This window comes from Eptatretus burgeri, chromosome 5 (genome assembly GCF_056783735.1).
Source record: "Eptatretus burgeri isolate ZD-2024b chromosome 5, Ebu_testis_v1, whole genome shotgun sequence".
Taxonomy (NCBI): domain Eukaryota; kingdom Metazoa; phylum Chordata; class Myxini; order Myxiniformes; family Myxinidae; genus Eptatretus; species Eptatretus burgeri.
The window spans coordinates 42,331,279-42,356,373 of record NC_140965.1 but is presented as its reverse complement, the minus strand read 5'-3'; the positions used below and the strand labels follow the sequence as shown (position 1 = coordinate 42,356,373).

The following is a 25,095-nucleotide window of genomic DNA, read 5'->3' as shown; positions in this document are numbered from 1 at the left end:
TTTGAATTTAGACCAAAAAGTTCAACTTTTGTCTTGTCTGACCACAAAACCTGTCTTCACATACTTTCAGATGCGTCTTTTTCAGTAATGGCTTCTTTCTTATCACTTGCCCATAGAGGCCAGCTTTGTGTAGAGAACAGGATGTTGTTGATTGATGAACACTGACCCCCATCTCTGACATGGAGCCTTGCAGATCTTTCAAAGTCATTGTTTGATTTACAGTGACAATCCGAACTGGTTTACTGCTCGTCTGGCTGCTGAGTTTGGATGGGTAACCTGATCTGGGTAAAGTCTGGGTGGTATGATGTGCCTTTCACTTATTAATGATAGATTTCACCGTACTCAAAGGGATAATGAGTGACTTTGAAATCTTCTTATAACCCTCTCCTGAACGGTACTTCTCCACAACTTTAATATTATTGTAATACAATGTCGAGGCTCGTGTGAGAGCTAACACACAGAACGTACAACAATGGGAGCAGGAGACACGAGGGGCATGAGAGGGAAGGAAAAAACAGTGGGGAACGGAGATATGAGATCTGTGGAAGGGGTGGGGTGGGGTGCGATACACAGGGTAAACAAGATGGACACGACAGGGACTCTCAGGAAGAAAAGCAGGGAATTTAAAGGAGGTGGGTTTGGTGTGGATTAACGGGGGTAGAAAAGATTGCACTTTTGGATGGGGGAAGATAAGAGATCGTGGGGAACAACTGTTTTGAAGACCTAGAGGGAAGAGTGAGATTGAAGAGAGTGTGGGAGTTTGTTCCAAAGGTGGGGAAATAAGAGGAATGAAAGAATGAAGGTCAGCAGTGATTCTTGATTTTGGTAGTTTTACAAGAAGGGGGTTGCTGGCAAACCTTGAGCACCCTGCAGAAATATGGGAGGCACATATCGTATATAGAATGGGAGTGGGGGGGGGGGGGTGAGGCCAGAGAGGAGGCAGTAGAAGAAAGAAAGACCACAGACCTGCCTGCGGTGAGAGAGTGAGAGACCTAAAGACTCAGCCTCATCACGGGAGACACCTAAATGCCCTGGTTTCCACAGCGAGAGGCTGAGAAAGGTGAGAGGCAGGAGCACCAGTCCAGGGGCGAGAGCAGTACTCCATCAGGCTGTGGATGAAAGCTCTGCATGTGGTCAGCAGCTTAGGTGTGCCTAGGCAAGTTGAGGTCAGCTTGGAAATGTGGCTTTCCCAGGAAAGATCATGGCAGATAGTGAGACACAGAAGCTTCAATGAAAGGACTTCTTCAAGAGGATTGTTGAGAAAATAGATTGGGGGAGGGGTGGGGGTTCCAGATGGTCCTTTCAGAGAAACATCGTGAGAGTGTGAGATTTGTCAGGATTGAAAGACATGCTCCACATGTTGGACCAGTTTGTGATTATACCCAGATCTGCAGAGAGCGAAGAAGCTGCGGCTTGCCGGTCTGAGGGATGGCAGATGGTACGGCAGAGGGTGGAGTCATCAGCAAAGAGATAAAGAGGATTTTCTAGAGAGTCGGAGAGATCATTCATGAAAAACAGAAAAAGAACAGGGTCCAGAACGCTACCTTGAGGAACTCCAGCTTGGACAGGAAGAGGGGATGAGAGAACTCGATTTAGGGCCACACGTTGGTTGCGACAGGCGTGGAAGTCTGTGAGCCATGAGTGGAGTTGTCCTTGGGATACCACAGGAAGAGAGTTTGGTGAACAGGGCAGGGTACCAGACCATATCAAAAGCACAGGATATGTATTGGGATATGGCTCTGATTTCATGTCCGGCATTGAAGATCTCCATCCATTGTTGGGAGAGCAGAAGCAGCTTATCCAGGGTAGAGTGACCTGGTCTGAATCGAAATTTATGATCGAATCTGAAGCGATGATGGATTCCATAACCTTGCTGAACATTGACTTCTTTGGAAAGCTGCCGGGTCTTCATGTTTGCCTTGTTGGTTGACCAAAAGAGTTTCACGTTAAAACTCCTTAGATAAGTGGCAGAGATTAATTTTCAAGTTAAACCACTGATTACATACAGGTGAAACCTATTACACTATTTTGTAACCTTTCAGAGAAATAATTTGCTCCTGAAATGATTTAAGGTTAATTAGGCAAAGAGTTTGAGTACTTATGCAACTGAGAATCATCTGATTTTTCTCTGTTGATCAAACTTATTCACATTTTATCTGCATTTTTTTTAGCTTTATCACTTTGGAGTAGTTTGTGAAAACTCTGTATATTAAGTTTGATTTGAAAGCATCATTAGATAAGCTCAGATGGCATCAAAAAGTGAAAACTTTGGAGGGAGGTGAATACTTTTGCAGGTCACTGAAACCCTCCAGGAATAATCAAACAACCCCAAACCGTTAATGGGGGGATCGCAAGGTGCACCACATCTCTTTAAGAAATAACATTATTGGCCTGAGGACACGTGACAATATCTCGGACACAATAAAAACAATTATTAAACACGATAACACATCATGCAATAAATGAAATCCCAGCTATGTTCTGCACATGTCACTGTCATTCACACAAGAACCAGAAATAGTTGAGGATTGACCCAGGATGAACTAGGCCTGCCACAGGAATAGGCCACATCTTAGCGTGACCAAGTGGACGAAGCACACACTCACGTAAAGTAGAAAGCATCTCAAAATGCAAAATTGTACATTTTATTAATTCGTGTTCTCCACAATTTCATAGTAAAGGTTTGTTGAAGATTTGATGACAAAAGTTCAGTTGGTAAAAATGTTACTTGCTGGAGATATGCACTAAATATCCATGGTTAAAAAAAAAAAAGGATTTCGATGAAAACATTTATGACTGGTCTTCTGCTTCATGAATGACATCATCCTTATAATCCTTTATTCCCCATTGGGAGTAGAATGAGATGTGCCAAGGATAAAAAAAATTCTGATCAGTGGTTTCAGAGATATAATGCTTAAATGTTTTTGTTTAATCCAAGATCGCTGCCATACCACGTGATCGATGACGTTAAAATATTCTCCATGGGGGGTCGTTCATTCCCTCAAAATTTTGTGTCAATTGGACAAGTGGTTGCTGAGAAAAAAAAATGTTAAGGAAAATAAAAAAGGGCCAAAAAACTGTCGAATAACAAAAATCATGATAATAATAAAAATTATTTAAAAAAATTATTGATTTGTCTTCTCCATATTCTCATGATGAAGCTTTGTTGAAAGTTTGATGACAAAAGCTCAAATGGTAAAAACGTTATGGGCCAGACAGATACACAGAAGTGATTGAAAAACCCTCTTCTGCTGCGCGGAGGACGGGCTAATTGTGGTCCTCTCCGAGTCTCGTTGGCTTCTCTTTTCCCACTGAGGTCTGAGCCACGTCGTGTCCCAGAATGTCTGGCTTAACGGATGTTTCTTCATACTCGTAATGTATTTGACCTCACGTGACATCATTATTCTACCCCATTGGCTGGCGAGTTCTGAAGGATGCCAAGTTCAAATCGTTCCAGGTCAGCACCAAGGTCTCGAGTGCCACGGTAAGTATGGAGCTGGCAAGGAGGCCTAAATTAGGGGTCACACTATCCAGCCAGCCTATTGTGCGAGAGCACAAAGAAGTATACTAATTGTGAGGACCATGCCAACATTCTGCGGAAGAGACCAGTATGGAGACCAGGACTAAAACTGGTCATTCAGCCCACCGTTGTGGATTGCTAGTAATTATAGGAATGTGTTTTTGTTTTGATGTACAGTACTCGGTCAGATTAGGTTCTCTCCTTCGCATCATCCGATGATTGGCTACCATTGGTAGGGATTACTATCGGTTGAATGGGCATTATCAAGGGTGATTGGGGTCCCAAATTTTTAGATAAAGGTTTAAAACCCATAGTCAACTTCCAAGACCCCCTGCCATCTGCAGCAGTCAGCTATCGATCACTGCTGCCATGAACTAATGTTGTGCCACCAATTAATTATTTTGTTGCCCCTGTATTTTACTATACCCCATGGACAACTGTTTTGCTGTGCCCCAAGGAAAATGATTTTACTCTGCCTTTGACACTTGATGTGCCCATGGACAATTGTTTTCCTCTGATATTTGGACTCTTATTGTTGCTGCCCTTCTTCCATAAACTTATGTTGTTGCTTTGAGAATGTGGATAGCATTGCGCACCACTCAATGTCCATCGTCAAAACCACTTTTTTTTCATTCAAAACTCCATTTAGAATCGTTAACTGCTGCACTTTGGAACGGATGTGTGTGAGAGAGGATAAGATTCTGACAAATATAACAGGCACACGAATCGCATTCACAACACTTGAATTGTTCTGGGATTAGCATCGGACAATTGTCTTTGTCGGTTTATCAGGTCGCAATTACAAAATGTATCAACCAAATTTGTTGTGCACATCATTCCATCATGTAAAACACTTTATAGGTCAGATGTTCCAAATTGCTGTTTCCATATCAACTATTGTATATTTGGATTTCACAAGTATCGTGCTATGCATAAAGACATCTTTCTTGTTTGTCTGTTTATCTGCACAGAACATGATTATGTATATTAATTACATTTGCCCCTATATACCTTGAGACACCTAAGAGTCTTAAGACCTCTTATACCCTGAAGACCCTTAAAGACCTTTTAGAACCCTAACACCCTCTTAAAACCCTTGAGACCACTCAGACCTTTTAGATCCTTAAGACCTCATAGATGTGACGCCCAGTTAATTTTCACACCTTTTCGAGCTTTAAATACACTTTAGACCCCTTTCACCTTTCGACCCTTTATAAACGTTTCAAGACCCTTTTGACCCCTTTAGACATAGCCTGGTGTTGGCTCAGTGGTTGGGGTGGTGGCTTGGGATCCTGGGGTCCTGAGTTCAATCCCCGTCGGCTGCTGAATTAATACACCAGGGGGTTGACTCAGCCTGTCATCCTTCCGAGGTTGGCGAAATGAGTACCAGTTCCGGCGTGTGTACTGGTAGAGGGGCACTGCATCAGTGACACAGTCGCACTTCAAGAAATTATAGCTACCCCGGCAACTAAGCTGCCATACCACCCTTTTAGATGATTCTGAACATTTGGACCTTAAATTCCACCCTTTTGGCCCATTTGACCTTTTAAGACCCTTTTGACACTTTCGGCCATTTCAATCCTTTCGACCTTTCGACATTTTCAGACCTTTATACCTTTCGACTTTTATACCTTTACACCTTTCGACCTTTCCAGCGTTTTGTCCTTTTGACCTTTACACCTTTACAATTAGACTCCTTATACCTTTAATTTGGAATTAATGACCTTTCATTTTGTACATCCTTCCATTTATTTGCCACACAAAATACACCATGCACAAAACAAAACACACAATAGTGGGGCAACTTAGCATAACAATTGTGCATTTTGTGAGGAAAGCACCAAATTTGGCACACTAGTAGCCTATCATATTATGAACAGATTTTGATATTGGGCCATCTCAAATTCAGCCGCTGATGGCTGTGGCAGCCATTTTCCACTGCCATCAAAAATTTTGAGATGGCCCAATATCCAAATCTGTTCATAATATGTTAGGCTACTAGTGTGCCAAATTTGGTGCTTTCCTCACAAAATGCACAATTGTTATGCTATATTTAGCGAAGTTGCCCCACTACAAAACAAGTCCTGGTGAGAGTCTGCAATCTTTGATTGCTCTTTCTAGTTGTGGTTGAAAGTGGACGTTTCCCATTATTTTTATTATTATTATTTTTTCTCCACAAAACCGTTAAATTGGGCATACCACATACTCGCTTGGTGCTTGGCAATGCTCCGATATCCACCGGCATTATTTAATGCAGTATTTGAACTTGTAGCATTTAATTTGCTATTTTGATCATTAAATTGTGTTCGCTTCTTCATTGAGTGAGGCTTCATGCTGTACTTTAAAGGAACTCCATGACTCTCATTTACTCGTACTTTCTCATTAATTGTAGGGTGTTTACAATGTTTTCTGCAAAACAGTCAGCATAATTATCAAGGTTCATTATGTTCATGCAAATTCTGAAAGAAGAATAAAATGAAAATAGCAAATTATTATGGTTTTAATATTTATAAACCCACATGAAATGATTTATATTATTTATATTTAACAATAATATTATTATTATTGTGATTATTATGATTATTTTACCATTATTTTATTATTAATATTATTAATTAATTTAATGTTATTTTACCATTATAATTGTTATTATTACAATTATTCTATTACTAGCAAACACAACCTGACACTTCACTATTCGGGATGTTAAGGGGGGGGAGGGAAATCTGGGAGGTGAGGGAGGGGAGGCAAGGAAGGGGGAAGTGTGAGGAAGGGGGAAGGGAGAGCTATGCCTCACCAAACATTGCTATACACTGTGGGAGGGAGGGGTGTGAGGAAGAGAGAGACAGAGAGAGAGAGAGAGAGAGAGAGAGAGAGAGAGAGAGAGACAGAGAGACACAGAGAGAGAGAGAGAGAGAGAGTGAGAGAGAGAGAGAGAGAGAGAGAGAGAGAGAGAGAGAGAGAGAGAGATGTAGAGATGTAGAGATGTAGAGATGTAGAGATGTAGAGATGTAGAGATGTAGAGATGTAGAGATAGAAAAAGAGAAAAAAAAAAAAACAAGAGAGAAAGGTGAGGGGTGGAGGTGGAGTTTGTAAGGAGAATGATATGTTATGCTTAATGACCGAACACACACACAAAAAAACAAACTCATGTCAGAACAGCTGTACACACAATGACACAACAGAGTTTATAATGTAATCTGCAGATCTGCAAAAACTTTGATGTCCCAGTTCCAGAAAATTTGTGGGAACATGAACCAAAAGCAATCACTAAAAACATCGAAGTACCTACAGCTCACATACGAACTCATGATCCCATCGAGCAAACAAATATCATAATTGGATACAACAAAAAGAGGAGAAGAAGGAACTGCTGAATGAAGTGTTAACACCAGTGATTTTGGACAAAACGATGCAGAAATCAACAAAATGAGCAAACACCAGACCTCAAGAATGAAGTGAGAAGATCCTGGAAGCTGAAGAATGTCAAAGTTGTTCCAGTGATAGTTGGACCTACAGGATTGATAACAAAGAACCTCACAGAGATATTAAACAGGGGCAATACCCCTGGGTGCTCACCTGGTAGTGGCTGGAAAGATAACCAGGCAACCACTGGGAGGCATGGATGACCCATGAAATATATAATGGAGACGAAAGTAAATACCTCTGTATTTTTTTTTTATGCCATGAACAAACGTTGGTACATCACGGGTGATAAAGGTTGTGGTCAAGTTTCATCGAAATTGTGTGTGGTTTCAGAAATGAAAGCAAACACATATTTTGGGGGCAACCCCCCTGTAGAACCCCTTGGACCCCAATTTTTTTCATGTCGTGAACAAACGTTGGTATATCATAGGTGGTGAAGATGGTGGTCAAATTTCATTGGAATTGTGCGTGTAGTTTCTGAGAAGAAAGCAAATGCATATTTTGGGTGGCAAACCGCCTCCCATAGACCTGCCGAGACCACAATTTTTTTTAATGTCGTGAACAAACTTTAGTGCATCACGGGTGGGGAAGATGATGGTCAAGTTTCATCAGAATCGTGTGTGTAGTTTCTGAAAAGTAAGCAAATACATATTTTGGGGGGAAACCCCCCTTAAACATCCTTCGAGTCCGATTTTTCTAATGTCATGAACAAACATTGGTACATCATGGGTGATGAAGGTTGTCATGAAGTTTCATCGGAATTGTAGAGGAGTGGAGAGGGGAGGGGTCAGAGAGAGGGATGGGGTGCGAGAGAAGGGGTTGGGTTGGGAGGGAGAAGGGTGTGGGATTCTGGGAGATGTGACGCCCAGTTTATCGTCAATCTGAGAGACGATACACACAGTGATGAATCATCTTGCCTGTGAAACACCGGGAGGACAGTTTAGAACTGAGTTTTGATTCAAATCCAGGCTACACAGAGTGAGCATGGGTACCTCTCGGTTTTACTGCCTTGATGTGGTGATTCTTCACTTCATAACTGAAATTTTTTTTTTCTCATTGTGATATATCATATGTTTTGCCTTCGTACCCCATTGTGGAACCACGGTATTGCAATTGAATGTTGAAGAATGTGCCAAGTGGCTTTATCACGCAATGCACGAAACGTTTGAAGAAACTTTCAAAAGTGAAACGTTTAATTTTAATTTGTATTCATCTAAGCCAAAGTGATGGGTCGTATAATGGAAGAACAAAAACTGGAAACATCGTGGAAAATAAAACTTCACATTTTTAGCGAGCAAGCCACCACCTGTTACACCACACAGAACAACATGTGGCCAACACAGGTGAGTATCCCTGAACTTTGTTCAAGTCGATCGATATCCAGTATTCAGTGACAATGCGAATAGACGCCTAAAATGTCAATATGTCTCTTTGGACAAATGAACACTTTTCTCAGAGTCGGAACTGCTTGTAAGTTCGATTCTGGAGCTTAAATTTTGGAATTCTCCTTAATTTAAGAGATACTCGTGGTGATCACATGTGCGGAAATGAAATAAAGCCACAAACGCTGACGTCTCCGGGCATTTATAAACATTGCAATGTACCCAGTGATTCGTACCTATGATGAACAGGGATTTGATAATATGAGTGAGGAAAGTTTAAAAAAACAAAAACGTTATCGTTAAGAAATTGTTGTGGCCTGTTCCAAGTCAAGGCAAGGTTGAGCAGGCCAAAACATGTGGCGGCTTCCGACCCTAGCGAGGTTACCCAGGATATGCCTGAAAACCCCAGAGGGTGAGGTGGCCGAGGATCGCCTGTTTAAAGATATAATTAAATAAGGCCGTTAATTATCTTCAAAAGGGGTATTCTAATTAATCCAAACATCCAATTTTCACTCTGTACTTCCTTTTGATTTCCTTTCATATGCACGCAAAGTTTCAGTCTGCAAGGTTTTATAGTTGGAGTTATGGAAAACACACACACACACAAACACACACAAACACACACGTACTACATTATTTCTATATTTTATGTTATTTATATTTAGCATTTATAGTAATTCGCTCAAGATGAATTCTGGTCACTCCAAAGGGTCAGAACATGTCTATTCATCCACGCAGGAGTTTACCGTAAGCAATTCCAGGTGAAACACCGACTTACCTTTTGTTTGACTATAATCTTTGGTTACTTCATGAGAATAATTCATCGATGGAGGTTGGCTTTTCAACCTTTCTCGGTGGTGATCCTTCCATTGCAAGCTCTCCTCTTTCCCCCCTGGCTGCCTGAACACATTTGCTCTGTCGTGTCCTGTTGCAGATCTTGCTCCCATGGTTGCAGGCTTGCATTCCCTTTGCGCTTTAATGTTTAAGAAGCACCTGAAAAGAAACAACATTATCTATGAAATAATTGCTGCTCATTGCATTGTCATCGTTATGTTTTGGACAAGAAACCATTGAAGTTTTGTCAAAGGTTGATCTGAAAAAAGAGGGTAGAAAAGTAGAGCACAGGTTTTGACACACCTCCCTTTTTCAGGAATCAAATGTTGTGATACCTTGTTATGTTTTTTGATGATCTCTACAATTGCAAGTGAGAAAACTCAGCCTCTAAAAAGTCAGAACTCATGCCAGCTTGCACTTTTGATCGATTTGCATTTAGTATTACAACACAAATTTGCACTAATTAATTTCAAATTATTAACAAATATCAATCATGCAAAGATGAAGGTTGACATGACTACTTCCTATTTCCTGTCTTTCTCTTTTGCTCCGATGAAGGGCAAAGCCCGAAACGTCAGATAACTTTTAACCATTTTATTCCACCAGTACACCCACTCCCTACGGGAGCGACAGGAAGTGTCATGTGTGTATCTTCTCTGAGTATATCTAGTCTCGGGTCCGTTGTTCTGTGGTGGACCTCAAGGTTGTCGGGATTCCTCCAGATTGCTTTCAGTTTAGTGTTAAACAGCAATATATGCGGTTTTTTAAAAAAGGTAATCGTATATGTTTGTGGTTTATAATATTTTATACTTCTTGGAGGCCTCTTCTACTTCCTCGTTTTCAACCTCCACAAAACACCACGATAAGCTATTTATACACGTTAACACGGCGTTTGTTAAGGAGGAAAAACCCCTTGAGGAGAGGCTACTATTAGTATTAATATTGTTTTGTGAAAACATTAATATTATGATAGTATTATTCACGTTGTTATTACTTTTATTAGAAGTGGCCTTGAAAAATGCAATGATTAGCTATCTTAACAAGGACATACACCTTAACATGGACTTCACCCAAGGCAGAACACCCCCCTCGGGGAGGGGCAATCTCCATCTTGTGACCGTCAGTCACACGATCGCGTAACTCATAGGCTGAAGGTCAACAACTTTTACAATTTTTTTTTTAATCTTCAATTTTCATCCCATTAGTTTGAAATTTGAAGAACATTTACAAATCAGGTCACTGAATTCAAGCAACTCTTATTTTTAGGTCAATATCGGCCAAAACGTCAACATGGGCCAAATTTGTAAAATTGTTTCTAAAATTATCAATTTTTCATCCGATTGACTTGAAATTAAACCCGTTGCATATCACATTCCTCAATTCAAGCACGAATTATTGTTGAGGTGAACTTGGGTCAAAAGGTCAACATAGGCCAGATTTCTAAAATTGTCAATTTTAATCCAATTGACTTGAAATTTGAAGAGCATTTGCAAATCAGGTCACTGAATTCAACCACCTATTCATTTTGAGGTCAATACAGGCAAAAAGGTCAACATGGGCCAAATTTCTAAAATTGTCAATTTCCATGCAATTGACTTGAAATTTGAAGAGGATTTGCATATTAGGTCACTGAATTCAACCACCAACTATTTTTGAAGTCAACATAGGCCAAAAGGTCAACATTGGTCAAAATTTCTGAAATTGTCAATTTTCATCCTATTGACATGAAATTTGAACAGGATTTTCATATCAGCTCAGTGAATTCAACCACAACTAATTATTTTTAAGATTAAAGGGTCAACATAGGCATAATTTCTGAAATTGAGAGATCGGTCCAAAAACCATATATATATATATATATATTTACAGTATATATATATATATATATTTACAGTATATATATATATATATATATATATATATATATATATATATATATATTTACAGTATATATATATATATATATATTTACAGTATATATATATATATATTTACAGTATATATATATATATTTACAGTATATATATATATATATATATATATATATATATATATATATATATATATATTTACAGTATATATATATATATATTTACAGTATATATATATATATATTTACAGTATATATATATTTACAGTATATATATATATATATATATATATATATATATATATATATATATAAATATATATATATATATATATATATATATATATATATCATGATATCTCGAAAAGTTGTGCACAAATTATGACAAAACTGGGTGGTGAATGAGTTGGTTAGGTGAAAAGAACATGTGGATGAGATTTTGGTTCAGATCTAGCCCATCAGTGGGGTACAAAACGTAAAATGTCCAGCCTGAAAGAGGTATATGCCCTTCTGACTACCAGCCTACTTTGTTCTGTTTTGCCAAGTGTCGCTTGATGAGTGATTTTTAATTTGCTTGTTTGTCTGCCTCTGTCTGTCTTTTTGTTTGTCCGCACAGGACTTTAGTGTTTTCCTCTTCAACCGCTTGTCAGATTGAGACCAAATTTTTACCAAAGGAGCGACGACTCATGTGGAATGTTGAAATGATAAGTATGACGTCATAGGTCACGTGGTGTGGCAGCCATGTTGGAAAAATGGAAAAACTTTGGACCACTGTATCTCTGAAACTGCACCAAGGAAAAAATTGATACTTGGCACATGGCAAGTTCTCGTCTTTTGGAATGTTTCCTTTTGAAGACATCATAGGTGACTTCGTTATGAGATCATAATTGCATATGTAGAACACTACATCTGATCATTATGAAAATTATTGAGGGTTATCTCGGCATAAAATGGTCCACAGAAAAAAAAATTCTTGACATCATCGGTCATGTGATTCGGCAGCCATATTGTTTTGTGTTTTGTTTTTTTAAAACCTCTTCTCTGTGGCTGAACAGATTGAGGCGAAACTTTACATGTATGACCGCCTATCCATGAGGAATAAAAGGTTCACACGTATGATGTCATAGGTCACATGGTTTGGCAGCCATATTGGATTTACCCTAAAACCGATGAAAAAATCTTCTCCAGAATGGCTGGACAGATCGAGTCATCACTGCCAGCAGTTCTAATTCTGTCTCTTATTAATTACATAACACACGAGTACACAAACGCCACACAAAATGCACCACACAAAACCACATAAACACCACACAAAACAAATCCTGGCAAGTGTCTGCAATCTCTGATTGCTCTTTTTATTGTTTTGTTTTTGTGGACTAGGATGTATATGTTGGTCTAACCATGCATTCTGGCCTTGTGGGCAGGGTTGTATATGTTTGACAAGTTGACAAGTTGACAATGTCCAAAGCTTCATTATAATGTTAAGTTATCTGACCATGAATTCTGGCCCTGTAGTCTGGGACGTACGTGTTTGTTTGACCACATGGTTAACTGTGCACTCTGTCCTCAGGTTCAAGTACATGCCCTCAGCTTAATTGCAATGTTTGACTTTTTACCTATTTCATGTAAAGAAGGCAGAATCATAAGATTCTTGATTTAAAAAAAAGTTACGGATTGACCATGCATTTCTGGCCCTGTGGGCTCGGATATGTTTGTTTGATGATGAGATTTGACCTTCCAAAATGGAAGACTTCTTGTGTCTAAGTAGGTTGACTGATATTGTGGTTAGCAGTGTGGCAGCTGACACTGCTCTATCACTATGAATTCAGTACTCATGTCTGTCTTAGTATAAACTTAAACGACACCTGTAGCAAGGAGCAGCACCATCCACTCGCTCAACACGAAAGTGACCTTTCTGGCCTCCCAGCCATTCACTTTGCTTCAAACCTAGCTCACAGCATGTACGCACTCTTGCAACCGGTACTCCAGATACGAAAATGGACAGGGCCAGTTGGTAGCCTTTTTGTCGTTGAGATGTGAAAGAGAAATGTTCTGCAAGGGAAATCGGCAGAAGAGTGTCTTAATTGCCACCACCATCATTTAGCACAGTGTTAAATTCCACCACCATCATTACTGCTACCACAATTATATTGGCATATCTTTTTCATTTGTGTAGATGAATGAACATATGTTACCTCAAACAAAACAACAACAACAAAAAAATCTATAATGAGAAACAGCAAAGCGATAAACAGGGTGAGCGATTGAGTGACAAGCTAGCATCGAATAAAGGGGGGGGGGGGAGCCCTTATCCATAGTACTTCAGAAGGCCTTGTCCACCATTCTTAGCTGAGGATGACAGAGGAAAGACATGATCTTGTGGATAATTTGGAGGCGATTGCCGTCTTGGAGACCAGCCAGCTGGGAGATATAATCTGTCCAAGACAGGCTATATCTGACGGTGAGATGCAGGAGCTACAGGAACTATATTTCTCCTAAAGACTGACCCCATAATTAAATTGAGGGATTATAGTCATGTGGTTCTTTAGGGGAGGCAAAGTGAAAGTGTCAGACTTTCATTCATTAAAGGATGTGCTCCAGGTAGGTTGCCAGTTGTTTATTTTTCGCAAGATGTAGCAGAGAAAGATGCTACTGCAACCTGCCTGACAGAGAGGGGTGTGGAAGAGCCCTCTACAGAGTGGAGTTATCTACAAAATTACACAATGGGTTTTTCAGAAACAAAAAAGCTCATTGTTGTTGACCACAAACATAAATGGTCCCAGAATATTATCTTGAGGGACACTGGACACCAAATATGGATCAATGGGAGAGAGTGCCATCCTAAGCAACCCACTGCTTGCAAGTGGGGAGGGGTATCTGATAGATATAGTCCTGCAGGGGAGTTTGGATAGCTTTAGATGGAAAGCAGGGCAGGATGAAGTCCAGAATTAAATGCAATGGAGACCTCCATCGAGGTAACCTTATTTCCTGTTTCAGATTGAGTGTCCATCCATTGTTTTAATTTAAGCAGAAACATGTCCAGGGTGGAATGAGCTGGACACAAGCCCGACTGATGATTGGAGATCAGAGAATTAAGGAAGAGATTTTGTCTTGAAGTCTGTGACAATGATTGATTCTAATCATTTGCGAATTAACCCTTTGAACCCTAGCGGCCGTTTTACCGGCCTCTATTCAAACCCCCATACACCTGAGCAGGCAGATTTTTCTCCAGGGAGCCCAGGAGGAGGGAGCCAAAAGTCCAAGGAGTTCAAGGTTCAAAGGATTATAGGGAGAAGGTGGACTGGTCTGCAGTTGAGAGTCAGCTTTGGTAACTTTATTATGAAGTAGGGTAAACTTAGTGACTTTTTTAATGCAACCAGGTAGCTTTCAGAAATTATCCTTGAAAGAGCATAAAAGGAGGATTAAATACTTCCTAGTTTTGCTAAACTCTGGTTTTCTCTCCATATTAGTATGCCTACAATGCCTGCTACTAAGTCTGCTCTTCGTTATGTGGCTTGCTTCTACTACATACAAACAAAGAATAAAATAAAAAAACACCTACCTCCTCTGATTAAGGTTCCTTGATAAAGAGTTGTGCTTTCTCCCTTGCTGTGCAACTGCAATATTTTTACATTGTCACCAGTATTTGCTGATCCCAATGAAGCCTTTACTCCCTTGCCCAGGTAGGCCAGGGTTATGCCTACTTCGGTAAAGCTGGGCATCTGTGAAGTCTGCAATGCAGAAATACCAGTCACACGTCATAACCATATATTGTTGCTCACAAATGATCATAAAGTTTACAAGGGGAGCCAAAATGGTTTTCCCCCCCCTTTTACATACAGTTACCAGCCAGTATCACACATTTCTTTTTCCCCCAGTGGTGGGTGAATCTCCTGGTGCCATTGGAGTCAACGCCATGTTTTGGCAATGGCCCTTTTTGGAGATGGTAAAACATTTTGGTACCTGTCCATTTATTTTAAAAGGTGAAAATACCGGTATGGCTAAGACTTTTCTGTTCAACAAAATGTTATTGCTTTGGTTAATAACAACCAACTTACTCTCATGCCAAGTTATGTTGACCAACATCTCGACCTTCCATCCTACTACACCTGCAATAAATTGCTTCTCACCCTCCAGTATCAGATTACATTGGTTCTCTACTTTGCCTCTGGTTCACTGAATAAATTGTACATACATTGATCATCAATGTACCACACTCTTTTCAGAGCGTTTGTGCTGCTCAAGCAGCATCTTGGCAAGGCAAGGGTTATGCTAGGTCGTTTGTTTTGCCTTCACAGCAGTCTTGGCAAGACAAATGCCTTCACAGACAAGGGCAGAATTTTCGAATTGGGCCAGCTTACCAGCAATAACTTGCCGACTATTCAAGAATGACACTGGGATTTTTATCATCCGCCAATGACCAGTGCTGATAGACGGGTCCTCTGGCTTAACGTCCTACTGATGGACGGCATGCACATTGATGTCTTGCCCCGCTTGCGAAACACTAGGGTGACAGTTTATAGCTGGGTCGGGATTCAAACCCAGACTAAACAGCTAAGAGACGAGTGTGTGTACCTCTAGAGTCTAGGCCATCCTTCCAGCTCCTTGAGAAGATATGGATAGGGAAAGTTTTTCTTTGCGATCGAACGGAACAGTAAAGAAGAAATTTAAAAAGAACAAAGAAGGAATAAAAGAGGGCTACATTAAAATGGCTAGCAAGTTCATGAAAGGCTCGACAGCTCTAATGTGAGTACACATACCTCTACTACCCTCCCAGCCATTGTAAACATCACACAAAGCCAAAATGATTCATACCTCAGAAGAATTATGAAAATACCATACAAGGATTTAAATGTCTGAACTCTGAATTAGAAGGCAACTCTTCAGTAGCATTTGTGCAGTTTTTACGGTATGTTGTCATAACGATGATAATCTACATCACAGTTGTGGAAATGGGATGTTTCTTTGTTTGATGACTCTACCCTGGTTTTTAGCCCATCTTGACCAAACATGACATGCATACTCAGAGTTCCCTGAGGGTGCTCCAATCGGTCACTGGGACTTTCTCCCAGGGGGTGTTAATGGTGAATATTAAAACTCTCACTGAAAGTCATGAGGATGTAGTGTGCAGCTGTAAAATGCTTTTTCAGAGCTACAAGAGTGTTGGTGAAATAATTCAAGGTGGCAATGGAGTGCTCAAAGGTCCAAGTCAAAATTAGACATCCAAGTGACAGCGATGTTCGTAGTTCGGTGGGTTTCCTTGAAATCTTAGTTTAATTTGGTGTTAACATTGTACAGGAATTTCGTGAGGGCCACATCTAGAATATTGTGTGCAGTTCTAGCCACCACAGTTCCGGAAGGACATGGATGCCATAGAGAGGGTTCAGTGCAGGGCTACAAGATTGATTCTGGGCCAAGCTTGACTCAGTTATGAGGAGCGGCTGAAGAAGACAGGGCTTTATACACTAGAAAGGAGGTGGTTACGAGGAGATATGATAGCAATGTTTAAGATAATGAAAGGTGTAGATAAAATATGTGCACATTAATTATTCAACAGAGTAGACTAAGAGGACCAAGGGCCAAAGCCTGAGAGTACAGAAGACGAGAGTTAAGAAGGTAGTGTGGGGGAAAAAATTATATTAATGTATTCTAAATTGTAACAAATGGAATTTTAGAAATGTAAGTTTTATGCTATAAGTTGAATTGGCTGTCCTTTCTGGCCAAGAGACTTTTGCCCTAAATGTTGATAAATGTCTTGGTCTGGAGCGGAGTGACCTGACCTGATAACAGCGAACCTTTGCCTCGAAATGTACGAAGTGGCTTCTCGTCGAAACGACACCTCTACAGTCTGGGGTGATAGCCCCCACCACTCTCTCATGAAAGTATAAAATGCTTTGAAATGTAAAATTGTTTCAGTGCAAGTACCTGAGGAAGTATTAGAATCTCAGTGGCTTGTACTCCTTGGAACTGACCAAGTACCAAGTTAGAATAAAACTCTCTGATGTAATGTGGTAGTGAATTGAATCGGGTTGGTCTAACTGTTAACTCATCGTAACAATAAATGAAATAGAACCAAATAATATTGCAATCAATGGGGATTCTTAAGTTCATTGTACGAGGGTGAGAAGTGTATGGTGGATAAGTAGAAAACAAATTGTTTCACAAGGAAGGACTTGTGTGGAAATCAGTTTTATCAGTGTTGGTGGTTTTATGCAGGATTTTATAACCAAATCGGACAAACGTTAAACTCTGCCTGAAGTCAAATAGGATTCCACAATCAACCAGGAAAAAAATCCTTCAACGATCACAATGAGGTGGATAAAAAAAATCCACAACAGTTGGTGCCGAGACTCGGATTCGAACCGACGTTGGTGCGGTGCTCGTGACCGGAGGTGCTTAATCTGCTGGAGGCAGTGCCTGGAGGAACGACAAGTGCTTGAGCGAAGGTCAGGGAGAGCGCTCTCAGCAGGTGACACATTTCGAACAAAGAAAAGTTCATTGTCAGATAATTTTATTGATAGAAAGAAGAGGATCTGGCGGAGAGAGTCCGTTTTCAAGGAAACAATAAGTACTGTTATGTAGTTGCTTTAGAAAAGTGCTGGAGGAGAAGAGGACTTACATTGATACTTACCTGATAGGAGAGATACTGTGATCATTAAGACAGTATTCTCAGGGCGAGGCCTACCCATTGCACTTCAGGGGGGAAAGGTTGATCCTTGCGATTTTCCCAAATGTGGGAAACTCGACTGTACAATTTGAGTGCAGAGGGCACAGCACAAGAAGAGGCTCGACGAGGAGCCAGAGGAGTAATTAAATGTTTGCACTGATACGGACCGGCTGAGAGAGAGAGAGAGGCCGAGGACACGGCTGAGACGCCGAGATAGGGTTATGGTTAAGTGGAAAATAGATAAATATTATAAGTTACCTGTTTGTAAGAGTTATAAGAGTTACCTTTTGTTCATTGAACTCACTGGAAGTTTGTCGGCAGTGAGGTTGTTATATTATATTGTGTGGAGGTTTTACGGATTTGTAAATACAATGATTTGCACGAAACGTTTTGTAGAGTGCAGGAGTCGATTGACCGGCTGGGTGTGTGGCTGGTGATTTGCATTGAGATGCATGTGTTGCTGAGAGTAAAAAATGAAACTTGTGCGAGTCCAATAGATTTCACTGCAATGAAACGTGTTCTGTTGGGATTTTGACCATATTTTTTAACAACTAAGAAACTTCAGGCAGAGAGTCGAAGCAGCTTGGCTGTTCGTGGTTTGGTGCTGATAACGCGAAGGTCGCGGTTGTGTGTGTGCATTCAATATGTGGGGGCTGCGACTGTGCAGCTCGCCCCCTCCACTGGATCTGTGGGGGTGGCATGTCTTTCCACTGAGTCTGTGTTTGAGTCTTAGCTTTAAGTGTGAAATTCGATTCATATGCAGATTCAAGAGGATGGCGGCGATTGTGTCGAAATGTGCATGCCGTTGGCAATGACTTTAAAATGATATAGAAATGTGATTGGTATTTGTCACGTGATCACACGCGAGTCTATGAGATGCAATGCTCGTTAGTGTGTGTGTGTGTGTGTGTGTGTGTGTGTGTGTGTGTGTGTGTGTGTGTGTGTGTGTGTGTGTGTGTGTGTGTGTGTGTGTGTGTGTGTGTGTGTGTGTTGAAGCCATGACAGAGTAATGCTAAACTGTGGGTTTTGCCTTTTCTTTTTCTTCCCACCAGATGTGGAGAGAACTTCCCGTTCCTTGTTACTTGGTGTTTGTGGTGCACCCTCTCAACTGAATCTGTTTAAAGTGAAGTCCATTTGGGGAAAAGTGTTGAAGTTTTATTTTAAAAAACCATCGGGATTTTGGATAAATTGAAATAACAATTGTGAATGTGGAATATATTCGGGAGGTGAGCTCTCACTGGCATTGTGGGGAAATTGTAATTACTCAACCAGGCAGGTTTGAGTGCTGGGGAAACTGTGTGGACGTGTCAGAAATGTTTCGAAGATTTTGATTTAAATGCAGAAACGTGATTTGGAATGATTTTAAAATTGATTTGATGATGTTTAGCATGTGGGGCAATTCACAGGTAATTGATGATTCCCTCGGATGGACGTTGAAATATTGTTTTATTCATCTGCGAATGTTGATGTTGCCTGAACTTATGGTGGATAATTAGAAAATAAATTGTTTCACAAGGAAGGACTTGTGTGGACATCGGTTATCAGTGTTGGTGGTTTTATGCAGGATTTTATAACCAAATCGGACAAACGTTAAACTTTGCCTGAAGTCAAATAGGATTCCACAATCAACCAGAAAAAAATCCTTCAACGATCACAATGGGGTGAGTTTAAAAAATCCACAACAGCAGCAAGGCAGGGGACTTTCACTCAGAGAGTAGTTAATGCATGGAATGGTCTCCCTGGAAAGGTAGTGGCAGCAGAAACAGTAGGTAAGTTTAAATTAGAATTAGATGGGTACCTGGAAGTTATGGAGATAGAGGGGTATAGGGATGTTGACAGGACTTTTAGGTAGTTTGAGCATTGATGGGTGATTGTGTACATGTTTACGGAGTGCTGTTGGTCTTGTCAAGAGGGTTTTGTGGTTGATGTGTGTTTTTAACCAAGCCCATGCCCCCTCCCCTGAGGGGAAGAAAAAAAATACAAAAACTACAACAACAACAAAAATTCGTTAATTTAAAACATTTTTTTGCCCTTTCTTCATTGGATCTTGTGTCGATAAATTAGTATGGTGTTCGGGCAGGCATGACAGGCTGAATGGCCTCCACCTGTGCTACATTTCCTTGTAAATTTTCTTAGTTTTCAGTGAGTAGTTTGTTGTCAGTGTCCACTATTCCATGCTGGGCTGTCCTTGAATTTCCACTTATTGAAGTGGTGTGATGTCTTCACATGGAGACAATGGATCCAGTTTAGTGTGATCCACTGTTTTTGTGAGAGGGCAAAACCTGGAAGCTCCTCTCTGAAATTGCTGACCAGTTCTTTGTTGGTGATGCTGTTGTATGCCCACAGACGACCCCACTGTTCTTTGATGTCGAAAACCGCATCGCTCAGTGTCTTGGCAGAAACCCAGAATAGCTTGCAAGATTTAAGGTGTGTGTTTGGAAGGTTCATCAGGTCCTCGCAAATGAGCAACTCAGGATTGGCTTCAATGCAGTCATACTCTCGCAGCATTCTGGCTTTTCGACATGTGTCAAGAGCTGTGATATTAAACAATGCGAGGAACCCTTGTATGGTTGTTGATCTCAGTGCCCCACTGATTATCTGCATTTATGTGTTTAGGATTTATTCCAAGTGGTTGGTGTGGCTCCTTTCTGCCCACACAGGAGAGCAGTATTATATTGCAGAATACACAAGGGCAATGTGTAGGTTGAGTGTGCAAGCCTCTGAGCTGGTGACTACAAGTTTCCGGATGGTATTTACTCTGATATTTACTTTGGGTGGTGAGTGTCAGTGTGGTACTTGTCAATACAACCTCTAACCAGGTCTTAAAGCCAGCTTGCTCTTTCAGAAGGTTGGATTCCACCAGTGGGGTAAACCTGCTCAGGAGGACATGTTCAAACAGCTTATATGATGTACATAGCAAGGATATCAGCTTGGAGCTTGATGTATTGGCAGCAGGTTTCCCTGTCTTGAACATGACAATGACCTTTGCTTCTTGCCATATAGAAAATATAACACCAGTGGCATGGGTGTTCATAAAAAGGGAAGCCAACCAGTCAAGTCCAGAGGTCCCAAGTTCTCGAGGAATTCAGGGCAGATACCTTCTATTCCCGCTACCTTTCTTGCTTTTGTGGAAGAACCACCCACATCGATGTCACCTCTGGTGTCGGGAGAGGAAAGCAGGGATGTTCAAGAAGATGATGAAACGCTGTCAGGAAGTTATTTGCGAACTTTACGTCTTATTCGAATTGGTTGTCAACTTTAGAGTTGAGGAGCAATTAAGAAGCAACAGCATTAGCTGTTACTTTGGGTGGTTGATGAGCAATGGTAATGGCTCCAAAATGCCTTCGTATGTTCCCTGCTTTCCAGCTGTAGTGAGTGAAATTGAGATCCTCCATTGTTTCATGCCACCTTTGACGTATGGCCATCCCCAAAGATTCTCGGAGCTCATTTTGGATGTCTGGGTCTGCAGTAGTTTCTAACTGTTGAAGGAGGTGACCAGTTTCAGGGAGACAACAAGGTGTGTTGGTGTGTTTTTGGTCATATCCTTGATGATCTGGCAGGACCTGCTGTAGCTCTTATGAACAGGATTGAGGTGAGTGATGTGATCCTCAATTTCTGCAATATATCCATCCCAGTTAGCTTAATGAAAACTCCAATGTGTACTTGGTTTGTTTATGATTGGAGGAACCTCTCTCTATTCCAGCATGAATCGAGGCTGGGCAGTGCTGCTGGCTGTGTGGGAGAATCTTCCATGAGAGAGACAGAGGGTGTCCATGACCATATCTGGAGACAAAACAGCGGTCTGGGTTGCCATCCTTCTTCCATATACTCGAGTGAAAAGAGAATGATTGCTTGGCATCATGGAGGAGGTAACGGCCACTAAAGGCCAACGATGCTGTTTGTTGTTGAGGTGGCTTGTAAAAATTGGTGATAATTGTTTCCCCAACTTTCGATGACGCTATAGCAATATTCATGGTATTTGACTATTCAAGATGGGAATAGTCAATCAGATTGTCTTACATAGGTTGTGGTGCCATACTTTGCATGAAGCACTACACCGTGGAATTGGAGAGATTTAGGTAACTTTCCAGGTGCTTTCATTTTCTCAGTATCGTAATATAAGAGCCCATCTCTGTACGTCACCAAGAAGGAAGCGTTCCTGTAGATCAAGAAGCATAACCTTGTGCAAAACCAGAGTAAACACACTTCTCAAGCCAGACAAATGGAGACAATTTTACAAATGGAGACAATTTTACAAATGGAGACAATTTTACAAATGGAGACAATTTTGTGCCAGATCTTTGGCTTGCACAATTCCGATGGCTTTTCTGTTTGAAGTGATGAGGACCAACATGTTTGGTGGAATGTTCTGTTGGTTTGAGATTACCTGAGGTTGTGAATCGTAGTTATTAATTCAATTTTGTATGCCTCATTACATATCAAGGTCAGTACTATACCGTGGGGCTGACAGGGTTGCCTAGGGGTATGCACACTTGCCTTGAGGCTGTCTAGCCTGGGTTTGAATCCAAACCCAGCTATAAACTGTCATCATGGTGTTTCACAGGCAGAGTGATTCATCAATGTGCGTGCCCTCCCTTGGATGGACTTTAAACGTGCGTCCCATCTGTCAGCATTCGTGAGTGGACATTAAAGATCCGATGATGTCCTTTGAGAAAAGTTGGTGAGCTGTTACCAAATTCCAAATTCCTGCCTTAACCACCAGAGGGCACTTAACCGCATCAGCAGCACAGTTGTGCCCTCAGCCAATGATGCCACCCTGCAGCCTTGTGCTGCATACAAACGAAGAATAAGAAGGACAATTAAACTGCCAATGACCATGAACAACTGCTGTTTCCTTCAGGAAGTGATGTTGGAGAGTTTGGAAGCGATGTTTCGTGCTACTCCTCCTACAGTCCTAGGCTGATTGCATCCAGACTTGCGACATAGGATCAGAATGACCCCAATTAATGTATAGGGGTGTTTTTTTTTTCTCTGTTGGTGGTCTTAGGTGGTGGGGAGGGGGGAAGACGCAAATTCTCTATGTAAATGTGTGTCATGTCACAATGCCTCAAGGTGGGGGAGGGTATTACAAGACTCCACCATTTACAGTTCAGTATTCCTGTCCCCTCCTTTTCCATTGTGGTGAGGTGTTTTGAATTATAAGCAGTATGTATGTTTTTGCTTCTTGAATGTAACCCGGGATATTATTTTTTTTTGCCTATAGACAGCTGTCCGTTGCCTATACACCGCCCAAATAAAGGTATGTGTCAGAAGAATGTGTTGCATGCTTGGAACAAGATCGCCTGTAGGGTGGGTACTCTGCTACTACCTTTAATTTATGATAAATTTGTAGATGAAATGCTTTGCTCTCTTGTCTCATTGCATTGGGAAAATGCTGCAGTTGTGTTTGTGGAGTCAATTGCAGGGACTGTAAGATTTATCAATCCATTTCTTCAACTCTGAGTGTAGAAATGCTGGGTATCCATCTGCAGGGATTCCCATGAACACAATCTTTAATACTCTGACTTTAATACTCTGATTATTATTATTATTATTATAACTAGTGTGGGCCCGTAGGTGTGTGCCAGTATGTGCAGCTTCGTTCCTTCGCTCTCGTAAACGACGACTGGATTGGGGCATTGTTTCAATTGGATGGGACCAACCGTATCATAAATGGCCAGAACTTGGGAAACACCTGGGAAACATACTCAGGTCCCCAGCGTCAATTGTGACGTCAGATCAAACGAAGAAGAAGAAGAATTGTGATGCCCCTTCTCTCTCGTCCCCCCTCCCTCACCTCTAGTCTCGCCCCTCCTCTCTCCCCCTCCTCTCTCGCTCCTCTCTCTCGCCCCTCTCTCTCGACCCAACTCTCACCCCCCCTCTCTCGCCCCTCCTCTCTCCCCCTCTCTTCAATTGTGATGCCCCCTCTCTCTCACCCCCTCTCTCCCTCCCCTCTCTCACCCCCTCTCTTGCCCCCCTCTCTCACCCTCCTCTCTCCCATCTCTTTCCACCTCCTCTCTCCCCCTCCTCTCTCGCCCCTCTCTCCCCCCTCCTCTCTCGCCCCTCTCTCTGTAAATGTATTCACAAATGTCTACCAAGTACAACAATTAATTCAAACTTTGGGGAAAAACAGCTTTCAAACCCTTGGGAAACAGCTCTTTCCCTTGGGAAAATTCAAACCTTGGGATTAATTAATAATTTGAACAATTAATTCAAACCTTGGGAAAAAAACAGCTTTCAAACCCTGGGAAACACTTTGGAAACAGCTGAAACGAATGAAGAACGATATCAAACTTTGAAAAGGCACATACTCAGGTCCCCATCGTCGATTGTGATGTCATACCAAACGAAGAAGAAGAAGAAGAAGAATTGACGTCAATCGTGCAAATAAATAAATACATAAGTAAACATTAATTGCCACGTCATTCGTGACGTCATAGCACCGTGTCCTGTCATTGGTTGGCAGACGTTATTGGTCATTATTAGTTGACAGACAATATATAGGTCGTTATTGGTTGACAGGCATTGGTCATTGTATCACGTTATTCTTTTTATTACTGCTAATTATTGTGCTATTATTATTATTATTATTAATATGCTGTTATCATTATTCTGAGATATCTTTGGGAAAAAATGGCATGACATGGTGGAACGACACTTCAGCTGCGATATATACACCTTTCCAACACTGAAAAAAGCAATAAAATGGCCGTAACTTGGGAACCGCTCGTCTGATTAATATCAAACCTTGAAAAGGCACATCCGCGGGTCCCCGGCAATATTCCTGGCAAGTTTCAATCAGATCGGACTGGTGGTCGTCGAGAAACGGCGGTCGCAGACAAACAGACAGACAGACAGACAGACAGACAGACAGACACACACAGAGATTGCTGGAATTATAGATAGATTATTATTATTATTCTCATAACGATATCCAAGAGAAGACGAGACACACCTCATCAAGTCGACCATTGTTTGTTTGTGCACTTTAAGAAATTTCAACATTTCCTGGGTGATTACCCCCAATTGATTTGTTTCATCTCCTTATCTATTTTGTTCCCCCAAGATTATACCTGTTACATGCTCTAAGTTTGCTCTGATAATCCGTTTTGCACTCATTTTTGCGTTACTTGTTTGGTCTTTCACTTTCAACTCATGAAAACTTTTTTCAAACTTTTTATTTTGTGTCCTCAAGCTCATAATGAATAATTTTATTTTTTTTACAAAAAAAATACACCCTGTTAGAAAATTTTCTACATACCTCATTGAAATGACCTATCATATTTACCTACCATATATACCCCACCAGTATTTAAAATAAATAAATAAATAAATTGTAAGCCATTGCTATTTACATCAATTGTTTACCTGCGATTGCAAAAACATTTTTTCCAGG

At 40.9% G+C, this 25,095-nt stretch overlaps 1 protein-coding gene and 1 non-coding gene across 3 annotated transcripts in view; one reads left to right on the top strand and one right to left on the bottom strand.

Annotated features, from left to right (window-relative positions):
- Positions 1-25,095, bottom strand: part of LOC147026314 (uncharacterized) — an 89,946-nt gene that overhangs the window by 3,839 nt on the left and 61,012 nt on the right. For both annotated transcript variants that reach the window (XM_085881593.1, XM_085881595.1), the window contains 3 exons: positions 14,595-14,763; positions 12,898-13,084; positions 9,107-9,321 (listed from right to left, as the gene is read on the bottom strand). In XM_085881593.1, coding sequence (XP_085737719.1) covers positions 9,107-9,321; positions 12,898-13,084; positions 14,595-14,763 — 571 coding nt within the window. The remainder of the gene's footprint in view (positions 1-9,106; positions 9,322-12,897; positions 13,085-14,594; positions 14,764-25,095) is intronic.
- LOC147026315 (U1 spliceosomal RNA) lies at positions 17,656-17,823 on the top strand. The gene has a single exon (XR_015058791.1). It is a non-coding gene; the product is annotated as a U1 spliceosomal RNA (small nuclear RNA).